The 22,679-nt window shown below is 47.4% G+C and overlaps 1 protein-coding gene across 5 annotated transcripts in view; it reads right to left on the reverse strand.

The window, feature by feature from the left end:
• MVB12B (multivesicular body subunit 12B) overlaps positions 1-22,679 on the reverse strand; it is a 117,030-nt gene that overhangs the window by 74,335 nt on the left and 20,016 nt on the right. For all 5 annotated transcript variants that reach the window (XM_084821336.1, XM_084821335.1, XM_084821339.1 and 2 more), the window contains exons 3-6: positions 13,896-14,003; positions 10,814-10,910; positions 9,004-9,133; positions 8,678-8,800 (exon numbers count right to left, since the gene is read on the reverse strand). In XM_084821336.1, the coding sequence (XP_084677462.1) occupies positions 8,678-8,800; positions 9,004-9,133; positions 10,814-10,910; positions 13,896-14,003 (458 nt within the window). The remainder of the gene's footprint in view (positions 1-8,677; positions 8,801-9,003; positions 9,134-10,813; positions 10,911-13,895; positions 14,004-22,679) is intronic.

The raw sequence follows: 22,679 nt of genomic DNA on the forward strand, positions 1-22,679 counted from the left end.
TGCTTCACGTTTTGGACAAGGAATGAAGAGACCCAGATTCAAAGCACCACTCGCCCACAAACTTACTGGGCGACCTCGGGACAGCCTGGCCCGCCACACAGGGTTGTTACAAGGATTAAATGACAGAGGAACAGCTGTCCAAGCCACCTTGAGCTCCTTGAATGAAAGGCGGGGTACAAATGTAGTAAGTAAAAAAGTTAATAACCTGTTTTAGCCAGGGTTTGCACATCCCATGAAGGCTCAGGACTGACAGCGTGGGGGGTTTCTTGGACCCAGCTTTATTACTAGAGACCCAAGTAGCCTCAGGGCCACAGAGTACCCTTTACCAGCTTGGTCCAGCAGCTGCAGCCACTTCTTGGACAGCTACCTACGCCAGCCTTTTTGGACCCACAGGCACATTTGGGAATCTGAGATACTGCTGTGGGCACCACCACAAAATGCCTAATTAGAAGTGTCACTTGAGGCACAGGTGAACTCAGTGGCACAGAGCACCTTTTATCAGCTTAGGCTGGTATACCAACTACACCCTTACCTGGACAGAGATAGCCTAGCTACAGTTATCCATGCTCTGATAACCTCTCGTCTGGATTACTGCAATGTGTTATATGTGGGGCCGCCTTTGAAAATAGTCTGGAAACTTCAGCTGGTCCAAAATGGGGCAACAGGGACTGGCCAACAAGCTCATATTATGCCAGCACTTTCCCAGCTGCACTGGCTGCCAGTCCATTTCTGGGCCTGATTCAAAGTGCTGGTATTAACATTCAAAGCCCTTAATGACTTGGGGCCAGGTTATCTGAAGAATTGCCTCCTCCCATATGTGCCTGCCCGGACCTTAAGACCATCCTCAGCAGCCCTTCTCCGTGAGCCCCTGCCAAAGGAAGTAAGGCGGGTGGCGACTAGGAGGAGGGCCTTTTCTGCTGTGGCACCCTGACTCTGGAATGAGCTCCCTAGTGAGGTTTGCCTGGCACCTACACTGTATTCCTTCTGGCACCAGGTGAAGACCCTTTTATTTTCGCAGGCATTTTAGCATTTAAACATTGTTTTCTTTCAGCTACAAGAAACCTTTATTATTCTCACAGGCCTTTACAGTATTTGAGGCATTTTAGAATCTTACTGCTTGCTCTGCTTTTATCAGCTGATTTATTGTTGTTATCTTATTATTTATTCTTTCATTGTTATTTATTATATTACCTGGTTTGACTGTTTCTTGTTCTTTTAATTTTGTAAACCTCCCCGGCACAAAATTTGGTAGGGAAGGGCGATACAGAAATATGTTTAATGCATTTATTGTATTATTTATTAATTATATTGTTATTATTTATTATATTTCGTGGCTTGATTGCTTCTATTTCTTTTAATTTTGTAAATCGCCCTGGAACAAAATTTGGTAGGGAAGGGGTGATATATAAATATCTTAAATGAATGTATTGTTTTATTATTTACTTATTATATTATGTGGCTTGACTGATTCTATTTCTTTTAATTTTGTAAATCTCCCTGGAACGAAAATTTGGTGGGGAAGGGACAATACGCAAGTATTTTAAATACAAGAAATGCACGTGGAAGTCTTAACTCTTTCCCCATTGCTGCTGGGTTTTTCCCACTACTGGATCCAACATCAGCATGGGATGTTATGGAATCCTATTAATGTACTCCATAAAATGCAGAAGACCTCCATGCTCAGACATCTTGAATTCTTTCTGTATGTTGTACGCATTAAGCCATAAGAACATGGTGGGAGATGTGTGAGATGGAGGAAGGGAAGAGTATGAGAGAGAGAGAGAGAGAGAGAGAGAGAGAGAGAGAAATGTCTTTTAATGAGGAACAATACAGTTCCTGCCTCTCTGGAGCCATAATTAGAGCAAATTAATTGAAGTTGTGTTTTGACACACTTGCCGAATGCACAGGCGACGCATGACATGTTCGCAACTCCACTTGCTGTACAGCAGTGGCGTGATGGTGGCGGGGAGATGAAATCACTAGGTGCGCAGCGCCAATTTGCATTCGTAGCGTGCCGGCAGTGCGCCATTCACCACTGCTCCTACCGCTACTATAAAAAGTTGCCACTGAAAGATATTAACAGTAATTACTAGGACTTTGAGAGAATCTGTAATGCCAAGATGTGTGTGGTGTTGGTGGGGGTGGGGAGACCCTCATTAATATGAGCTAACGCCAAATATTATTTCTTTCCCAACACAGACAGAAAATAACAATCTCTTTCTCATTTGCATTAAAATGACAAGGAGGAGATGGGGTCATCTAAAAAAGAAAGAAAATGGAAACGTTCTGGACTGAGCAAAACAGAATGAGCAAAATGTCTGTGCAAGGAAAGCACATTTCCTCTTCCTGTAACAAAGAATTAAGCCCACCCACAGGAAGTGGATGTCACAACTTTCACTACAGGCTTGCTCTACTGATTCCAACGCCTGCTATTAAAATCCCTACCCTGACTTTAGATCCCTGTCATCATCCAACACAAACTAATTGGCTTTATCATTATTTACATTTTTAACCTGCCTACTGTCCTCATTTTCAGTGCCCGGCTTTTTTGAATACGATGGTCATTCTCCTTCACAGATGTTGGTCCTCTATTTGCAGGGTTGCCAGAGGTCTGTCCTCTGTTTTGAAGGCATCCTGTATTTGAAGGGCTCTCCTGTCCAATTCTGGTTTAAAGATAAAGAACCTTCAGAACCGTGGCCTGTCAACACTTACCCCCTGAACAGCAGACAGAATGGGCAGGCACACAGGTGACCTGGTCACCGTCTTCCACACTGTGGCGAGATGGACTGCATTTCTGTTTAACTACAAGAAGCATTTCTAAATTTGCATCTTTACATATAAATTGGTATATGTGGATTTTATGCAACTCACCATCCTCTCTCGTCCCCTTTTTTTGACAATTCACAAGTAGCCACCCTGTTTTTGAATGCCTTCCTACTCTTAGTTTGTTGTTGTTGCTGGGCAAGTTTTTAAAAAGTTATTTTCCCATGTGTTTTAAACTGACTTTGATCTCCCAGGTTTTGTTCTGCGGCTGTGATTTCACGTTTTCCTCTGCCTTGATATATACGTGTATACAGATCTATAGATACACACACACACTTTGACTAGGTTCACACAACACGCTAACCCACACTCAGAGGTTGAGCATGGGTTGTTGTTGAACCTTGGATTGTTTGTTGAACCGTGGGTTAGCGTGTTGCCTGAACCCAGGACATTTTCAGCAGGGTGGCTTGTTAACCATACAGTTGAGAACCCATGGTTTGTTGTTGGGTTCTTCAGGGTGGTTAACAAGCCACCCTGCGGAAATGTCCTGGGTTCAGACAACACGCTTATCCACAGTTCAACAAACAACCTGTGGTTCAACAACAACCCACGCTCAACCACTGAGTGTGAGCTGGCATGCTGTGTGAACAGCCCCTTCGTGTATTTCATGCTCTTATTATTTTACCAACCCGTTACCTATCCTAGAAGTAGGGATGTCAGAGAAATCCGCTGCGGATTCAAATGAGGCCGGATTCTTTGGAATCCAGCCTCAGGAATCCGCAGCGGATCGGGACCACTTACCTCTGCTCCAGGAGGACTGGAGGCGGAACGGCACTTGGCTGCTTCTTGCCAGCTAGAGCCATTCGCCTCCTCCCAGTCCCTGCCGATTGCCATGTCCATGCCGATTGCCACCGCTCTATTTTGCGTGTAAGTCTATGGGCACATGCGATCAGCAGGATGTGCCCATAGACGTATATGCAAAATAAAGCGGTGAATCTTGCGTATAAGCCTATGGACACATAGACTTATACGCAAGATTCATGACTCTATTTGCGTATAAGTCTATGGGCACATCCTCCCGATCGCCATTTTTTTTTCTTTAAAGACATGGCAAGCGGCAGGGACAGGGAGGAGGCGAACAGCTCTGGCTGTCAGGAGGGAAGGTAAGTGCCCCCAAGCCAGTCCCCCCCCCCGCCCCCCGGAATCCGAGCGGAGCGGAATTGCTCTGGAGGATGCCGGGGGGGCGAGGAACGGATCGCCTCCCCCCCCCGCCACGGATTCCCCACCGGAACAGACGGTGGGGAATCCGTACACCCCTACCTAGAAGTAGCAACACCAAAGGGTGATACAGAAATATGTTTTCTTAATGCATGCACATCATTTAAAATGTCCTTAGACAATGACTGGCAGTAGAATGTATGAAGTGTCCATTGCCTCACATTCTCTCTGTGCTATTTTATATATGGTAGCCCTTTCACATATGCTAGACAGTCAGTGGGTGGCCAACAAGCACAGGTGAGCCAACCCACAACAGTTCAGAGCTGCATTCTTTCATATTCACCTCTTACATTTTTTAGAGTGTCCGCTTGATGTGTTCCGTTGAACTTTGCTGGGCCGAGATGACCCCTACCCCTTTCACAACCCCATCCACAGGTGGCAAAGTGAAGGTGTCATTTGGGGTGGGGCTGAATTTCTAGAGCGGGAGGATGAAACTTGTTGGCTTCTCTCCCAACTGGAAGCCGCCATTTTGTCTTTCCCCGAGTTCCCTGGAACAATGCTATGTCATGATGAGGTGGTTTCTGCATCTCAAAAAGGATATTGTAGAGCTGGAAAAGGTACAGAAAAAATGCAACCAAAACCAAGAGGAGGCTGGGGTAACTCTTCTATGAGGAAAGAGTAGAAATGCCAGGGCTTTTGAGTTTAGAAAAAAAAGGTGGGTAGCGGGGAAGACATGATAAAGGCGCATAAAATCATGCACAGTGTGGAGAAAATGGATAATACTAGAACCCGGGGAGATTCAGGGGAGAGACAAAAGGAAGTAGTTCTTTACAGAGTGCATACTTAAACTGTGGCACTCACTCCTGCAAGATGTGGTGATAATCACTGACTTGGATGGATTTAGAAGGGGATTAGACAAATTCACAGAGGATAACGTTACCAATTAGTACTGGTCATGATGGCTCTGTGCTACCTCCATGGTCAGAGGCCATGCTATTTGTGTTCAATTCCATTTGCTGAGGATCACAAGCAGGAGGGGCCTAACACATCCACATCCTGCTTGCAGGCTTCCCATAGGCACCTGGTTGGTCACCGTGGATCAGAGTGCTGGACGAGGTGAGCCTTAGGTCTGACAGGCAACCCGCAAATAACCCATGGCTTGTTTACGGTTATTTGAGGGTTATCTAACCCTCAAACAACCCCCGCTGCCTGGGTTTGCACGATGCAACAAGCAGAGAGCCTGCGGGCCATGGACAACATGACAGCCCCCGCGGGCAAATTAAGACATGGTGGGTTGTCAAGTCATGCCAACTAGGCCACTGTAAATGTCTGTCCAAGACCACCAGAGGTAGACGCTTGCTTATTAGCAAAACTAAAGCCAGTGTCAACATATAAAGATTTCGGTCCAAGCCGGGCAGGAACGCCAACCGTTGCACAGTCTGTAAATATTTTAAACTCTCAGCGAAGCCCAGTAAAATATAAAACCACACTGGTGTTAAGTTCTTATTTCTCCCTCGTCTCAAGTAGGGGACTTTCAGAGCCAAGAACTCCCCCCCCCACCCTTTCCTTTTTTCCTAATCACCTTCATCTGCAGCTGAAACACATCGAGCTGGAACTGCTTTCTGTACTTTGCCATCCAAGTAAGCCAGATGCAAAGCCATGCAGGGCAAGAGCAACTTTAGAACAAAACTTGGGAAGCGGTCTCTGGACTGCTAGACTGCAAACAGACATCCCAGATGGGGCAGACTCAGGAGCAGAGTATGGTTCCAAGTGTGTGGATGTAAGAATACGTAATATAATTATTGCCAAGCACTATAATCTAGTATTACATATTTTTAAAATGGGGTACACACACACACACACACACACACACACACACAATTGCACCTTTCCTCCAAGAAGCTCAGGGCAGCCTGGCATGGATTACAAATCCCACCATCCCCAGCTGGCACAGCCAATGGGCTAAGTGGAGATTTGGTCCTGGGTCTTCCCATTCTTTATCCAATGCCTTCTCCAAACCTGCTGTGTTCCAAATAGGATTTTGACTACAACTCCCATCGACCTCACCTAGCGTAACCAGGGGTCAGGAATAATGGGAGTTTTAGTCTAACACATCTAGAGGGCACCAGAATAGGGGTGGCTGCTCCATCTGTTACACATGCCGGCTATCAATCCATTCTGGCCCATTTGCTTTTCACTCTCTATGGAAACTGCTTGGAAGGCTCACAGTTTTGGCCTCCTGCCCTCACCCACTGGATTCACCCAAGGCCTCCTGCTCCATCCCCTTCTTCTGCGGTGTGTGTGTGTGTGTGAGTGTGAGTGAGAGAGTGAGCAGGAATTCTCCTTCAGGAAACTCACTTTGAAACAGATTTCCCCTCAAGATGGTATGATCTATTAAACTGGAGCATACCAAAGACAGGGCCTTTTCAGTGGTGGCCCCACACCTTTGGAATTCCCTCCCCAGGGAAACACACACAGACCCATTAATACTGGCTTTTAGGAGAACCTTGAATCAATCCACAGTTGATTGATGTGCTGGTTCTTGATTTCAATTTGTTGCTGCTCGTGAATTTGGATGATTGTTTAGGAAATTTGCATGATGTGCTTTTATGTGAACCGCCCTGGGAGGGCTGTGCCCTGAAAAGCGGGGCTAGAAATTTTTTTAATGAAAATACATAAAATAAGACACGGCTTAGCCAGAGAGCAACCAGGTTCAATCTTTCAGCCACAATTAAGTCTGAAGAGCTGATCCCTCCCCTTCCCTCTTCCTATTCCTTCACATAAACCATTGGCAGAATGGTATAGTGGTTAGAATGTTGGAGTGAGACTGGGAAGAACTAGATTCAAGTCCCCACTACGCCACTAAGCTCACTGGGTGACTTTGAACCAGTCACTGACTGTCAGCTTAACCTACTTCACAGGGTTGGTGTGAGGATAAAATGGAGAAGAGAAGGGCCATGTATGATACCTTGGTCTCCTTGGACGAAAAAGCAGGTTACAAATGTAACAAATAATATAAATAATAAATGAATAAACCATCTTGCCAACAGCCCTGTCTCCTCCCAAATTGCCGAAACTCTTCCCTAAGATTAGCTGGTACCCTTCTTGTCACTCAAAGATTGGAGCTAGTGGGAAGGGGAGAGAAGGTATTAACATACAGGACTTGAAACCGCCCCCCCCCCCCGCCACGCCCTCTCACCAACTGGGACATTCAATGCAAGATACCAAATCTTTTCACAATCTGAGCACATTCTATTCCCAAAGTGTCTGTCTCAGGCTGATCATATCCATGCAACAAAAATGTGAAGTACAATTATAGGGGGGGTGGGGGTGGGAGATAAGAGAAGAAACATACAAACGCGCACACGCGCACTCACGCAAGTGACATCTTTACTTGAAGCTGACAGATTGTTGGGAGACTGCTTGAATGATGGCCCAGGAGACGCCCTGGGACAGAATCCCGAGCGCGTCAGGTTGTCGAAGAGAAACACACGCAGGATGGAGGTTGGCTAAAACTGCTCCGGCTCGAATTTGGAAGGGCTACCATTCAAGAGGGGGCAAAACTGCCTCTGTTGTTTTGCATTTCAAAGGGGAGGGGTGGCAGAAAACTCACCAGTGCTCTGCCTGGCTCTTCTGTGCTGCCTGCCGCCATTTTGAAATCCCCACAATGCCCCAGAATGACAACAAGTCTCAATGCAAGCGCTGTTCCAAGGGGCATTTGGGGGAATGAGGAAATAACAGCCCCCACTGGTGGCTGGTAACATGAAGAAGTGCCAGTGAATTTCACATCCTGAGTTCCAATACCCCCCCCCAGCTCCCGCCAAAAGTAGCTAAACTTGCCCTCCTATTTTCCCTGTCACCGAATGGGGCAACAAAAATGGAGGGAAGGCATTGCGCTACAGCATTAAGGGTCCCTCTCTCTCTCTCTCTCTCTCGCGCGCACCCCCCCCGCTCAATTACACAGGATGCGGGCCACTCAAAAAGCGACCCTCATGAACGGCCCACCATGTGTGACGAGTTAACGTAAGCACACCAGCCACCGTCGACCTGGTCACATGTGAGCTAACATTAATGCAAAAACCAGGTGGCACATATGGTGGGAGCATTTAAAAAGGACCATGCACAGGTGGAAGGCTCACGCAGAAAAGTGCTCCCAGTATGGCCCCTATCCTGGCCTAATGTCAGGTATTGGGAAAGGAAAACTGGCATACCCTATGAGGAAAGATTTCATTGGGCTGAAGGTCCAAAAGGTTGAAATGCCTCTCTGAAAGCTTAACCAAGTAGCTTAAGTGAGAGCATTAAGCCACAATTTGCTCATATTCTGGGCTTTTGGCTCTGCCCCCTTTTGCCCTTGGCAGCGCCCACCACTGGAATGTTGCCCCCAAGAGCTGCTCCAAAATGAAATTCGGCTCTCGGGCTGAAAGAGGTTCCACACCCCTGGAGTGGACTGATCCTCTCTTCGCCCTGCGCTGCATTTGCATGCTTAAGCATTCCGAGGGCCAAAATGGCGGCCCAGCTCACGCCACGGAGTTCAGAAGACTATGGCAGGCATGCCCAGGTGGATATACAGCCACCAAGCACTGCCAGCCCCAGAAAGAATCATAGAAGAGTAGGATTCGAAAGGGGCCCATAAGGCCATCGAGTCCGACGCCAAAGCTGTCATGAGCCACAGGAGAATTCGAGCAGAAAGCCTCACCTGGGAAGGTTGGTGGCTGGTGTCGTGGCCGGAGCTTGCGGAGAAGGTGTTGTGGGCTGAGATGTTTCATGATTTCGGGGCACTTTGCCCATCCTGTACCAGATGGCCATGCTATTCAGCTCCCTTTGCAAGAGACAGAGAAACTGTGTCAGGCCCGCAGCTTGGCTGGCGGTGAACATAACACACGCGATGTACTGGGTGCACGTTGGGGACTCGGGTGAGAAACACCACGGGGGAGTCCCGTAAGTAGGAAAAGCTGAACTCAACTAGACAACCTGGATTAAAGTGTCGTGGCTTGAGGAAAGGATGATGAGACAGACCCTTACCCTATGAACGTATACTGCGGAGGGGATTGCTTGCCCCGGCCCAAGATTCGGATATCGCAAATGGCCGCCTCCGTAGAATCCCGTGGAATGAATTTAATGCAGAGTCTCTTCTTTCGGAAAGCGGTCTCTTCTGAAAAATGCCAGAGCGCATGAGTTCAGGGGTGGAGGAGGTGTCCCCTCCCCACTCTCTTCCTTCAACCCCTTGCCGAAAACCCAACTCTTCCTTCAGCTTAATCCTCAGACCTCTCACCCCGACCAAAACGAACTATTGCACAGCCATCTCTGCACCCTTCGCCTCTCACTCCTCTTTATCATCGCTCCTTCCATTTCTGATGTTTAGAGGCACGTGCTGCGGCTCATGTAGCGGGAATGGTGCTACCCGTGCACAAGAAGGAGGTTAGCAGCAGACTCGGGGGAAACCCCGAAGTTTGCAGGAGCATGCAGAAAATAAAACGTTAGAACTCTCAGGGGGAGGAACCCCAAAAACAGTGCAATAGGGACCGAGCTTACTCATTGGCTACAGCAGGCTGATTCTTGAGGGGTTTGGAGAGTCTAAAAACCCAGAAGGAAAGGAAACGGAGTATCCAGAACAGGAGCACTCCATGCTGCAGCATGTAGAAATTGTACACTCCTTGGGGCAAAGACTAAATTTGCCAACTGAGCTGACAAAAACAACAAACAAAAAACCTGGCTAGAGAATGTGGCTTATTTTGGAACCCCCAAAAATGGGACAGGGAGAAAATAGCCCTCCCCCCTCCACACACAGAGAACTATTTTTGCTGTTGTGCTGGTTTCTTTCCCCAGGCACGCCAAAAACCATGACACTCCACCTCTTCCACTATCCTGGGCTTCACCTCTTGACCAAGAGGGCTTTGCCCCCTAAGCACCACCCTGCTAGGAGAGCTTTCTATTTCAAGAATTGGTGGTCCGAAACAGACACCTGTCCTTTTCTATGCTTATATTAAGTTTTGCAAAAGGAAAAAACCATCCAGGTACATCGCGCTAGGGATGTCGGAGAAATCTGCGACAGAACCAAATGAGTTTGGATTTTTATGAACCCGAACCACGGACTCCCCAGTGGACAGGAGAAGATTCCACAGACTTGCGGATCGTTTTTCTAACTATCTGAATTTTGCACAAATTTCATCGTAGAAAAGTACACAAAATTTTTTAAAAAGCACAAGTGAGCATTTCCCCCATAGCCTAAAGTGTGAAAATGCACATAGGGGGGTATTTGCACATTTTTGCACGTGCAAATTTGTGCAAATGCACATTTGGAAACAAAAAAACAATTCCGTCCATGGATGGATGACGGAAAGGCACCTCATCATCTGCAAAACGCTGACGGAATGGATTTTACACAATTTGTACATCCCTACGTAGAATCATAGAATAGTAGGGTTGGAAGGGGCCTACAAGACCATCGAGTCCAACCCCCTGCTCAGTGCAGGAATCCAAGTCAGAGCATCCCTGACAGATAGCCGTCCAGCCTTGTCTTGAAGGACACAGCGCTACAGAAAATTGCTACTGTATTAGGGCTGCTTCTGCGGGTTAGCATTTTTACCCAGCAGCAGCACCCCCTCCAGCTTGAGTCTACTTGCCTTTGCATCTGCTCCCCTCCCCACCCAACCTAGCATCCCCTTATACTTCCGTGCCTCTAAGTGCAAGCCACTTTGAGACAGAATGGTGGCTAAAAGGTTGGGTATAAATTGAATTCCACCAACCCGTAGCAGCAGCTGCACTGCCGCCATGTTCCTTCCATAACTGCATATGCACAGAACCCGAGTACAAGCCAGCAAGCTCAACTCACGTGTATCCATGGTCTCTTGGATGGGAATAAAGCCGACAGGCAAGGTATCCCTGATATCTATGAGCTTCATGTCAACCAAGACGTTCCCCAGATGGCTCTGTTGGAAGGAAGGCCAAGGGATTCCTGAGCAGTGACAAAACTCAGCAGAATGACAGTGACACTTCCTGTTCTCAAGGGGATGTGCAGTTATGCTCCTGCCCCAAAATACAGTCAGGGCCAGAAATATTGGAACTTCCTGAATGGTTAGTGCCCCACTTTTGTCAAACCCCTTGAATTACAGCTGAAAGTCCTGACTTCACTCCCATCTGGGCGTGTTTCCTTTCAACTTCAATGTGGTGGTGTACAGAGGCCAACTGCCTAAACAGTTATCCTTGTTCCAATATTTCTGGCCCTGACCGTATATGGTGTTCAGACAGAGCAAGGGCTCTTCACAATCAAAAGGGCTAGAAACTTAACTCCTTTGAAAATTATTACTGTTATTAAAGTGCCATTCTCAGGAAGCTACATTCGACAGCTGATCTTGCATTGTGCACTTTTTCTGCATCTTGGCATTCTCATGGCACGTTGCTAAGATTTATGACATTTACACCCCACCTTTTTTTCCCCAAAGGGTAGAGAGTTAGTAGCAGGCCCAAGATCACCATATAAATCTAATTATGCAAACGCTTTCAGAATATTTATTTATTTATTTTATTGTCTACCTTTGTATCCCACCCTCTCCTCCAAGGAGTTGAAGTCAGCAAACAACCTGTCCTCACAACAACCCTGTGAAGTAGGCTAGGCTGAGATACAGTCACTAGTGACCATCGTAGTTGAATGGGGATTTGAACCTGCATCTTCCCAGTCCCAGAGGGTGCATGCATGTGTGTGTGTGTGACGGGGGGGGGGGGGACAGAAGATGCAGAGTGTATGAGAGAGAAAATGTGGGGTGTGTGAGAGAGAAAATGTGGGGTGTGCGAAAGAGAAAATGTGGGGTGCGCAAGACAAAATGTTTGGGCATGTTTGTGTATGGGGGATGTATGCCAGTAAATGATGTGTGTTCATGTGTGTGAATGAATGGATGGTGTGTGTGTGTGTGTGTGTGTGTGTATAGGGGGTGCTCACGTGACATGATGCTGTGTGTGAATTTGCTCCAGACAAGCATGTTAGGGCTGCATGCCAGCAAGAGGGATGGCCCCTCCCACTGCTGGCACGGGGCCTCTGACGTGCTTGTCTGGAGTTAATTTAGCCTTTGGGCCAAAAAAGATTCCCCACCCCTGTTATAAATGCACGACTGCTCAGTTCTTCATGAAACAAGGCGATCTCTGAAAAACAGTACAGACATCACCAATTCAAACAAATCCTCATCAAGTCACCTGATCAATGTTTGCCTATTCTATTTACTAAAAGTTAACAAATGTGCGTCCAAAAAAAAAATGCTTCTGAAGCCAGAAACCGACTTCATTTTGAGATGATGCTCCAAGAGTTTAAAGCTGCACTTGTATGCACATTTACCTAATGGTAAGGTCCAATGAAAACAACGAGAGTTACTTCTGAGTAGAGATCTGTAGGCGGGCATTGTAAATGGAAAACGTATGACTTATCTGTAAAAATCAGCGGCGCGCACAGTCCCAACTTTATAAAACAGCAACAGTGAAATGTGTATGTGTGCTTGCTTTGAAAACATACACAGTAAAGAGCTTTATCTGGACAGAAAATACATATGTAATGAATTTAGCTAATTAGTTCTGCGTGTATTTGTTACTAGCTCCAAAATCAAGAAAAAGATCCAAAAAAAGAAAAGAGTCTGTATGCCAGTTGGAACAAGAAACTGTACTTGGGATCCAAAATAATGTCTTTCCTTATTAATCAAGGGATGGAGAGAGAAACCCAGACACAAATACATCAACAAAAACACACACACAAATACACCAATGAAAAGGCTGAATATGTGCATTTCCCAATATTTCCATAAGGGACGATATTTGGGATCCATCTGAAAGCAGCACACACACACACACACACACAGGTACACACTCTGATGTTCGTTGGCATACCACTTGTTGAAACATTGGGGTGGGGGTGGGGTGAGGAGAATCTTGCAGGTTTACAAGAGTCACCATATTCTGAGCCCAAATGAATTTTTATTCCAGTATTTTTATTCCAGCAAGATGAAAGGATTTTGCACTGGGATGAGAAAATCTGCATTTGAGACAAATAGAACGCTTTTTTAAAAAACATTTTTTAAAACTTGTAAGAAGAACCCTGCTGGATGAGACCAAAAGCTAAGCGAATCCACCATTCTGTTCTCCGCCGTGGCCAACCAGATGCCCATGGGAAACTCATGTGCAGCACACAAGACCCTCCTCCTGATCGTGCTCCCCCGCAACTGGTATACAGAGGCATACTGCTTCTGATACTGGAGGTAATATATAGCTATCATGATGAGTAGCCTTCTCCTCCACGAATCTGTCTAACCCACTTTTAAAGCCATCCAAATTGGTGGCCATCACCACATCTTGTGGAAGTGAATTCCATAGTTTAACTATGCGCTGTGTGAAGAAGCCCTTCCTTTTGCCTGCCCTGAATCTCCCACCACTCAGCTTCATGGGATGACCCTGAGTTCTAGTTTTATGAGAGAGGGAGAAAAATGTCTCCCTATCCACTTTCTCCACGCTATATCTATCGTGTCTCTCTGGACTCACCATTTTTCTAAGTTAAAAAGCCCCAAACACTGTAACCTTTCCTCATAGCAGAGTTGCTTCAGCCCCTTGATCATTTTGATTGTGTGTGTGTGTGTGTGTGTGTGTTGGTCCCAGGAACAGCTCCCATAGATTACGTGGCACCTTCTCTTTCAGCGACGTATCAAAACGTTAATGCAGGTTTGCAAGTAGTAAAGTTTCCTGCTCACCTGTGGCAAGTTAAAACATCACCTGTAAGGCGATCAGGAAAGGAAGCTTGGCAAAAGTTCGGTTTGTTGTTTTTCGTGTTTCCTTTCTCTCTTTCTCTCTCAGATGAGTAACAGAAGACAAACTCACGAAACAAACATCCAGTTCAGATGTTAAGCAAACAAGCGTGCTGGCCAGAAACGCAAGCCACTTACGTTCTCTTTGGAGAAGGTCCGCGTGAAGCACAAATACCGCGTAACCTTGGATTTGAACAGGCAATCTTTCCAGAGGTCAGCATCCAAACCATCTGCCGTCTGCGCAACCTGGAATAAAATGGGGGGGGAGAGAAGAGAAGGACAGGTGAACCATGTTGAATTCAATATATAGGCACGGCATCCCTTTCATACCTACACTAATTAATGCTGGCCTGAGGCTCTCTTGACACCTCATTAAGTCTCTCTTCCAATGGAGAGTGAGATCGCTGACAAAGGAGGTCGCTTCTAAAAATACTGTCGCCAGAGAATCAATTGGTTAAAGAGAAACCCCCACAAAAGGAATCCACGGAGAAAACCACATTTGGCCCCAGCGTCTTAGGGTGGTTTGGAGGTGAGGGGGAGAAACGCAAAAAGCATCTACCTCTCACCCCCACTTTTGCAGGCTGCCAGCCTGGAAGGCTAAAAAAAATGGGGCATGTTATTTATGTATGATTTCTTTATTTAAAACATTTGTATCCTGCCCTATATCATTACGATCTCAGGGCGGCTGGTGAGATCTTACGACGAGGCAAATGCTGTGGAGGCTGGTGGCTCCGAGATCACTGGGACGGTGAATCCACTCTGGGTTTCAGTTAGAACCAGTCAGAACTCTAAAGGACTGAAACCCAGAGTGGATTCACACCCACACACCCACTGACATCAGAGCCAGCAGCCGTCATTGGGCAAAATGTATTACCATCCATTGAACACCCAACCCTAAACTGGGGCAACCACACGTTTGTTTGTTTATTTAGAGCAATTTTATCTTGCCCTTCAGCCAAAAAAAAAAAAGGTCTCCCCAAGTGGCTTACATAGTTTAATAATAAGACAGACCCTGTCCTCAGGCGGTACAATCTAAAGGATACGACACAAAAGGAAAAGGGACTGAGAGGATGGAGGGGGGGGGAAGCAAAACTTAAGCACCCATTCTTAGTTTCAAAGTTCTTGTAGCCGTTCTGCAAGAGGCCTGACAAGGTGCTGTTTCGGAGCAAATATCGGCAAGGATTTTCTGGTGCAGTTCATAACGTCAACCAGTCAATGTGAGAGCATCAAGGCCATCGAGCCCAACCTAGGGAGGTGGTGGGCTCTCCCACACTGGAGTAGGGATGTATGAAAGTCCCCTCACCTGGCTCCGCCGGGTTCCGCTGGGGGGGGAGGCGCTCCGTCCCTCCCCCTGGAATCCTGGCCAGCCGGCTCTGCTCCGCGAGGATTCCGCGGAGCCGCTGGTCGGCTCTGCCAGCAGCCGGACATCCGGCCGCTGGCTAGCAGGGACGCAAATGGCGGCGGCCATAGCCGCCGCCGTTTGCGTCCCTGTAGTCAGCCGTGATAGGCTACGTAAAGACTTACGTAGCCTATCACGTCTGGCTTTAAAAAAAACCCAAAAAACACGTGTACGCAAATGGCAGCGGCTACGGCTGCCGCCATTTGCGTTCCTTATTTTTGGCCATCTTAGTCTACATAAATATTTCTGTAGACTAAGACGGCGAAAATAAGGGGGAACGCAAATAGCGACCACTACGCTATTTGCGTTCCCCTTATTTTCACCATCTTAGTCTACGTAAATATTTACGTAGACTAAGACGGCCAAAAATAAGGAATGCAAATGGCGGCCGTAGCCGCCGCCATTTGCGTATGCGATTTTTTGTTTTTTAAACCCAGCCATGATAGGCTACGTAAATCTTTACGTAGCCTATCACGTTGTGTTTTTTTTTTTTTTTTTTTAACAAGACTGCAAATGGCGGTGGCGGCAGCCGGTTGGAAGACCAGCCGCCGCAGCTGCCGCTGCCGAAGCTGCTGCCTCCCGGAAGATCCGCCCCAGGTAAGTCTTGTCCCGGGGGGGATCCGTGGGGGGGCGGGGGGGTGGCAGGCCATTCCGCCACAGATTTCAGGGGTCTGAATGCACTGGCATTCGGCCTCACCGAGATCCGTGGCGGAATTCTCTGCCATCCCTACACTGGAGGCATTCAAGATGAGGCTGGACAGCCATCTGTCGGGGATGCTCTGACTTGGATTCCTGCATTGAGCAGGGGGTTTAATTGGATGGCCTTGTAGGCCCCTTCCAACCCTAATATTCTATGATTCTATGACCACACAGCGCCATCTAGTTCCTGTCTGCACCGACGTTTCCCACCGTGTCATCCTCCAGATGTGTTGGACTACAACTACCATCACCCCAGCCAATGCATGCATGACCTCAGTAAAAGAAGCAGCAACGTCTAGATAACATTGTTATATTTAGCCTCTCAGTTTGGGTTTTTTTGTTTCTTCTTTTAAAAAAAGACATTTTAAAAACATCCTCTTGTGTTAAGTAACCACGTTATCAGAATGATCAATGCAAGGTTTGGCGCTCAAAGCCTAATTTAATTACTGGCATATGTTTTCAGGATGCCTTTGGTTTACCTTCAGAGAGGGGCTTCAAATCTCTCTCTCTCTCTCTTAAAGCTGAGTTGAAAGTTCCTGTACTGGACAGTATGGTCTTCCCATCCCCTGATTTCTGTTTTAAGCCCTATTTACTTACCTTGATATCCCCCCGCCCCCATTCCCCATTCCAAAGGACAGGCTGCAGCTCACTGGTAGAGCCCATGAAAAAGATCCAAGGTTCAGTCCCCGGCATCTCCATGGCTTTGCCACTGCTCATCGTTCTATGCTGAGATCCCTTACACATCCATCCTGTGTCCTCTGCTCAACTAGCTCCACCCCTCTCAGCCTGCTGATGCTTCTTCTGCACTCAGAAACAACTCTGCCCCTTCCTGCCTCCTGCATTGAGCAGGGGGTTGGACTCGATGGCCTTGTAGGCCCCTTCCAACCCTACTATTCTATGATTCTATGCCTGTAACTGCCTCCCAGAATGCTGCCTCCATGTAACTGCCTATGTTGTTTCCTTCAAGCCCCTCCTCAAAGCTCACCTTTTCCGGGAAACCTTTTGATCACCCCACTGGCCCCCGTACCTTTTTGCAACCTGGTGCCCTCTGGATGTCATGGACTACAACTCCCATCAGCTCCCACCAACAGTCATGGCTCATGGGAACTGCTCTCCAAAACACATGGAGGACATCCCAGACTGGCTAAGTTAAAATAAGGGAGGGGGAGGCAAAGTAGGTGGAATTGGAGTGATCACATCTTCTTCCCATGCCTGCATTCCCCCATCCCCAGTTCCTCTGCTGTTTTCCTGTGGCTGGGTTTAAACAGCACACTAACCCACAGTCAATGGTTGAGTGTGGGTTGTTGCTGAACTGTGGGTTAGCATGTTGCCTGAACCCAGGACATTTTCCGCAGGGTGGCTTATTAGTCATACAGTGTGGCTTATTTTTCTTGAACAAACCACCCTGCTGAAAATGCCCTGGGTTCATACAACATGTGGGTTGTTGTTGAACCATGGGTTGTTCGTTGAACTGTGGGTTAGCGTGTTGTCTGAACCCAGGACATTTTCCGCAGGGTGGCTTGTTAACCATGCAGTGTGGCTTATTTTTCTTGAACAAGCCACCTTGGGAACCCATGGTTTGTTGGGTTGTTCAGGGTAGTTAACAAGCCATATTGCATGGTTAAAAAGCCACCCTGCAGAAAACATCCTGGGTTTGGACAACACACTACCCCACAGTTCAACAAACAACCCATGGTTCAACAACAACCCACACTCAACCACTAAGTGTGGGTTAGCGTGTTGTGCAAACCCAGTCAGCATATATTCTAGATTGTAAGCCTCTTGGGGCAGGGACCTGCCACATCTGTTCTTTGTAAAACACCATGTTCATAAGCGGTGTTATATTATTTAATCAGCACCACCATCATCTCCAGGGAGAGCAGGAAAAGACTCCCGTCTGAAACTCTGGAGAACCACCTCCAGTCATTGAATACTGAGCCAGATGAACCAATGGGTTGACTCGATATAAGGCAGTTTCCTATGTTATAATTAGGGGAAAGGCCACAGCTCAGTGGCTGGGCACCTGCTTTGCATGCAGAAAGTCCCAGGTTCAATTCCTGGCATCTCCAGGTAGGGCTGGGAAAGATACATGTCAGATAACTTCCAGTGTTGTTCATTATCATTATTATTTCCCCCCCGTAAAACTGGTTCTTGCTGGTATATTTTGCACCCCCACAGCAGTAGAAATTGAAAGAAGATGAAAGAATTTTTAAGCAGAAGCTGGATGGCCTCTGGATGCTGTGGTCATTGATTTCAGGGGGCTGGACTAGATCAGAGAGTTTCGGCTAGTGGGGGGTATAGAAATGCAATAAATAAATAAACAGATCAGCCTTCCCCAACCTGGTACCCTCTAGATGTTTTGGACTGTCAACATCCATCAACCTCAGGCAGGATGGCCAATGGTCAGAAATGCTAGTAGCTGTAGTCCAAAACTTTGGGAGGGTACCAGGTTGGGGAAGGTTGGTCTAAATGACCTTTGAGGTCCCATCCAACTCTATGAGTTGGAGGAGGAGGAGGAGACTTCCCAAGGCTGTAAGGAAAAGTTGGAACAAAGCCTTCCGTTTAAAGAAAAAGGCAAAAAAGGGAGAAACCTCCAAAGAACTTGTTTCTCCCGAGATTTAAAAAAATTATTCTAAAGCTTCTTTGAGGGGAAAATATTTGTTTCAAAAATATACACGAGGGAGGAATGCCGGCAATGCAATGACATTTCTATGCAGATAAAGCTCGCGCCTTCTTGGATAAAAAGGCGGGGACATGCCGAAAAAAGAAGCAGCAGCAGAGTCCAAAGCCAGGAAAATCCAGCATCAAGGTAGTTTGTGGCTCTTGTCAGGCCAGGATTGCTCTGGTAGAGATACAGGAGGTGCTAATGAGAGATGGGAAATCATTTGAACTTGCAGATTCAGATGTGATGGTTACAGAAACAGCAAGCCCATGGACTCTCCGTCTCTCAGGGCCACAAACAAGGTGCTTATGTATCATTTTGTTTCTATCCTGCCTTTCTACCATGATGAAACTTGAAGTTCTTGCGTTCTGAAAAAGGGAACTTCCAGGCTAGGGGCTATCATGAAAGGGAGCGAAAATATATCTGCCAGTTCCTTCGTGCCCTTATACAAATTTACACTTGAAATATTTTATTTATTAGTACATTTGTGTCCCACCTTTTCCCCCAAGGAGGCACTGCACGTGGTCCTCCTGCCACACCTTCATTTTACTTTTACAATGACCCTGTGAAGTAGGGTAAACTGAGATGTCATAGAATCATAGAATAGTAGGGTTGGAAGGGGCCTACAAGGCCATCCAGTCCAACCCCCTGCTCAATGCAGGAATCCTTCTTGGACCCGTGGGCACATTTCGACCCAACCTTTTTGGACCCGTGGGCACATTCGGGAAGTTGAGAAGCTGCTGTGGGCCCAACCACAAAATGGCTTCCGGGGTGGATGTGGCTAGTTGCATAATGTTGCCATGGGGGCCTGACTACATCTCAAAAGGGTGCAGGACACGAGAACGCCTAAGTCAGCCTTCCCCAACCTGTCCCCCCCCACACAAGGTGTCTTGAAATACTGTCACGGGCTCCTTGGAGGCCTCTCTCAGTCTAATCCAGTAGCCAAGTCCAGACACAGACAAAGGGATTCCTTTCAAAGCTATATTCTTCTTTTACAACTTAACAACTATACCGTTTGCAACTAGATCTGAGCAGCACAGTACCTATGCCCTAAGTTGGAACAGTTGGTCCCCGTTTGAAAGGGAATTACTGACAGACCCCTGAACTTAAGGACTAGGGAGAGTCCCTCCCCTTTTCCCTTGGATCCTCTGGGCGCAGCCGTTTTTTGCGCGCCAACTGGGCACTACGTCTCCTTTCTGTGCCCTCCATTTGGCGCCGCTCTCTGTGTCGGCGTCGCGCATCCATCAAGTCTGCTTCCCGTGCTCTGTCACTCCCAGGACTGCTATCTAAGCTAGGAATGCCGGTGGGAGGAATCTCCATCAGCTGTTGGCCCTGGGAAAAAGGAGCGCGCTCCTCTCCCAGGAGCGACTGCTCTTCCTCAGAATCAGAACTACTCTGGGATTCTATGGGCTCAGTGTCCACCCTGATAAATACAACCCCCATCATGCTCAGGCAGCATGGCCCATAGCAAATGGGATGATGGGAACTACAATCCAAGCCACCCAAGAGCACCAGGTTGGGGTGAATAGATAAATATAACGAAAATAAAATAAAATGACTTTGTAAATTTATTTATTTACAAATGAATAAATAGGGTTCCTTGGCTGTCTCCCAGCCAGGCACTAACCAGTGGAAAAACACCTAATTCACCAGCACCCAGTGGAGGCTGGTGGCTCCAATATCAGTGGGGCAGTGAATCCGTTCTGGGTTTCAGTCAGAACCAGTCAGAACTCTAAAGGAGCCAAATGAGTTCGGGTTTTCACGAATCCGACCCACAGATTCTGCAGCAGACTGGCTTTCCCCCTGTTGGGGGGATTCCGCGGACTTGCAGACCGGCATTCTAATTTTCCCAAATTTTGCGCAAATCTTTCCATAGAAAAATAGGCACTCCCCCCTCCAAAGATGCACATTTGCCTCATAGGCTCAAGCGTGAAAATGCACATCTGGGGGGAAATTGTGCATTTCCACATGTGTGAATTTGCGCGAATTAGGACACCCCCCCGCCGCATTTCATTCCGGCGATGGGCAGACAGCGGAACGAAAACCCTGACTATCCGCAAAACACTGATGGAATGGATTTTACACAATCCATACATCCCTACCTGCCAGTAAGCTTTTAAAACCCCTCTACATTCTCAGCCACACCAGCCCTTCCCCAACTATCTCACTCTTCCTAACACACCTCATCAGAATCTTGCACACACCCACACATGAAGTTCCAGACTATGTGCTCGATGAATGCACATCCATCCGCGCGCACACGTAGACACCGCTGTGCAAAACCTTTGCTGGCTCTTCCAAGTTCAACACATAAATTAAAGCCTTCTAAGGAGCCGCCCTTCTTGCTAACAACTGAGATAATTAACAGAAGCCACAGTCATTTAATTTCCTGCAATTGCTTGAAATGAAGCTCCCACATGTATCTTTTCTTGGAGGGTGGGTTGTTAAATGTTTTAGGGCATGCCACTTAAATAATTTAAAAAAACAAAACAAAACAGGGCATCCTCTGGGCGCAAAGAAAATACACCAACAGCTTCCAACGAAGCAAATAGTTTCAGCATCAATGGAGATTACAGGCCTTAAGAAGAACCCAGGTAGTTTCTGACTGGAGGAGGAATACCGTGGCCAAACATCCATCACAGACTCTGGGAAGGTTCACGGAGAGCTCTGCCTGTTCTTTTCCATTGGCTCCTGCTGATCTATAAATACTTCTGTGGCCAGACATCCATCACAGACTCTGGGCAGGTTCACGGAGAGCTCCTGGATCTCAGTCATTGATGCTCCAAGTTCCATCCTGTGATCTTGCCCTGCTTCCTTTCCTCCTGCTTGGAAGAAGAATCTCTCCTGCCCTGACTCTGCTAATGTATGGACAAAATAAAAGGGGTGGGAGGGGAATAAGTGGCTCTCAGCAGCATCAGTACATACGACTGCCATCAGCAAACGGCAGTGAAGAAGGTGAGCTGGTGAAGCACATTTTGCAACCTGCGCTCCTTTCTCTCGTGCATACACACCCTCCCTGAAGCACCACCTTCGAGCCAAGTAAGTCTGTCCAAGAACTTTCAGCTCAGGCTTAGTAAATGACGCTGTTTTGTTAAGGAGGGAACAATGCCAGGGAAGAGCAAAGGAAGCAGAACTACAAGACGTAGTGATGGCAACCCATTTGGATGGCTTTAGAAGGGGGTAAGACAAATTCCTGGAGGAGAAGGTGATCAGTGGCTATTACTCCTGATGGCTATCTGCTCCCTCCAGTATCAGAGGCAGTCTGCCTATGTACACCAGTTCCTGGGGAACATGGGCGGGAGGGTGCTGTTGCACTCGTGTCCGGCTTGTGGGTTTCCCGTGGGCAGCTGGCTGGCCACTGTGTGAACAGAATGCTGGACTGGATGGACCCTTGATCTGATCCAGCAGGGCTCTTCTGATGTTCTTGGGCAGCCAGCAAAGACGAAGCAAGAGCAGAGTTCCCTCTTTGAGCAGAGCTGGAAGAAAGCTACTGTTGGCCCCAGGATTTCTGAGACCCCCCACCCACCCAGCATGGCACCTTCAGTGCACTCCCACCCCTAACCTGGGAGGGATGGAACATGCAAAGATGAGAAATCTCCAGGGCTGAATCCAATTTTCTCAGAAACCCTGGTGCAAAGTAGAAAGGGTGGTCATTTTAGGATGGAGGGCCGACTGTGGATTTTGGAACCCTGTGAACCCAACTGTGCCATCCTGTGGAGCTGGCCCTGGAACAAGGCTTATCCAGCCACCTTTCTAGGGCTCAGGGAATATCATCTGACCTCCTTCAGCCTACTGGTGCTGCAAAGCTTTGCAGGCTTCTTCAACTTGCCTAACAGCAGGGTTGGCCTCCAACTCCGGGCACAACAAAATCAGGGTTTGGTGGACAAAGGATCTGGGTTTTTTGTACAGCTGTGCAAAATACCTCCACAGAACCCAGGGGAAACGATGGGTTAGATTAGTGCCTGTCAATCGACAGAGAGCTTTGTTCATCCCTCTCCTTTCTCCACCAACTTGTCTGGCAACTTGATGGCATGCCGCCGTTCCCCAGATCTGCAGGGGAATTCCAGTAGAGCAATCATACATGATTTCAATCACTTGTGATAAGATCAGCAGCGGCAACGTTTTGGAAAGGAGGAGAGGCGTTTCCCCAGAGCCGGAGGCT

Source organism: Heloderma suspectum, chromosome 14 (genome assembly GCF_057233095.1).
Source record: "Heloderma suspectum isolate Gila_16-S chromosome 14, 16-S_ref, whole genome shotgun sequence".
NCBI lineage: Eukaryota > Metazoa > Chordata > Lepidosauria > Squamata > Helodermatidae > Heloderma > Heloderma suspectum.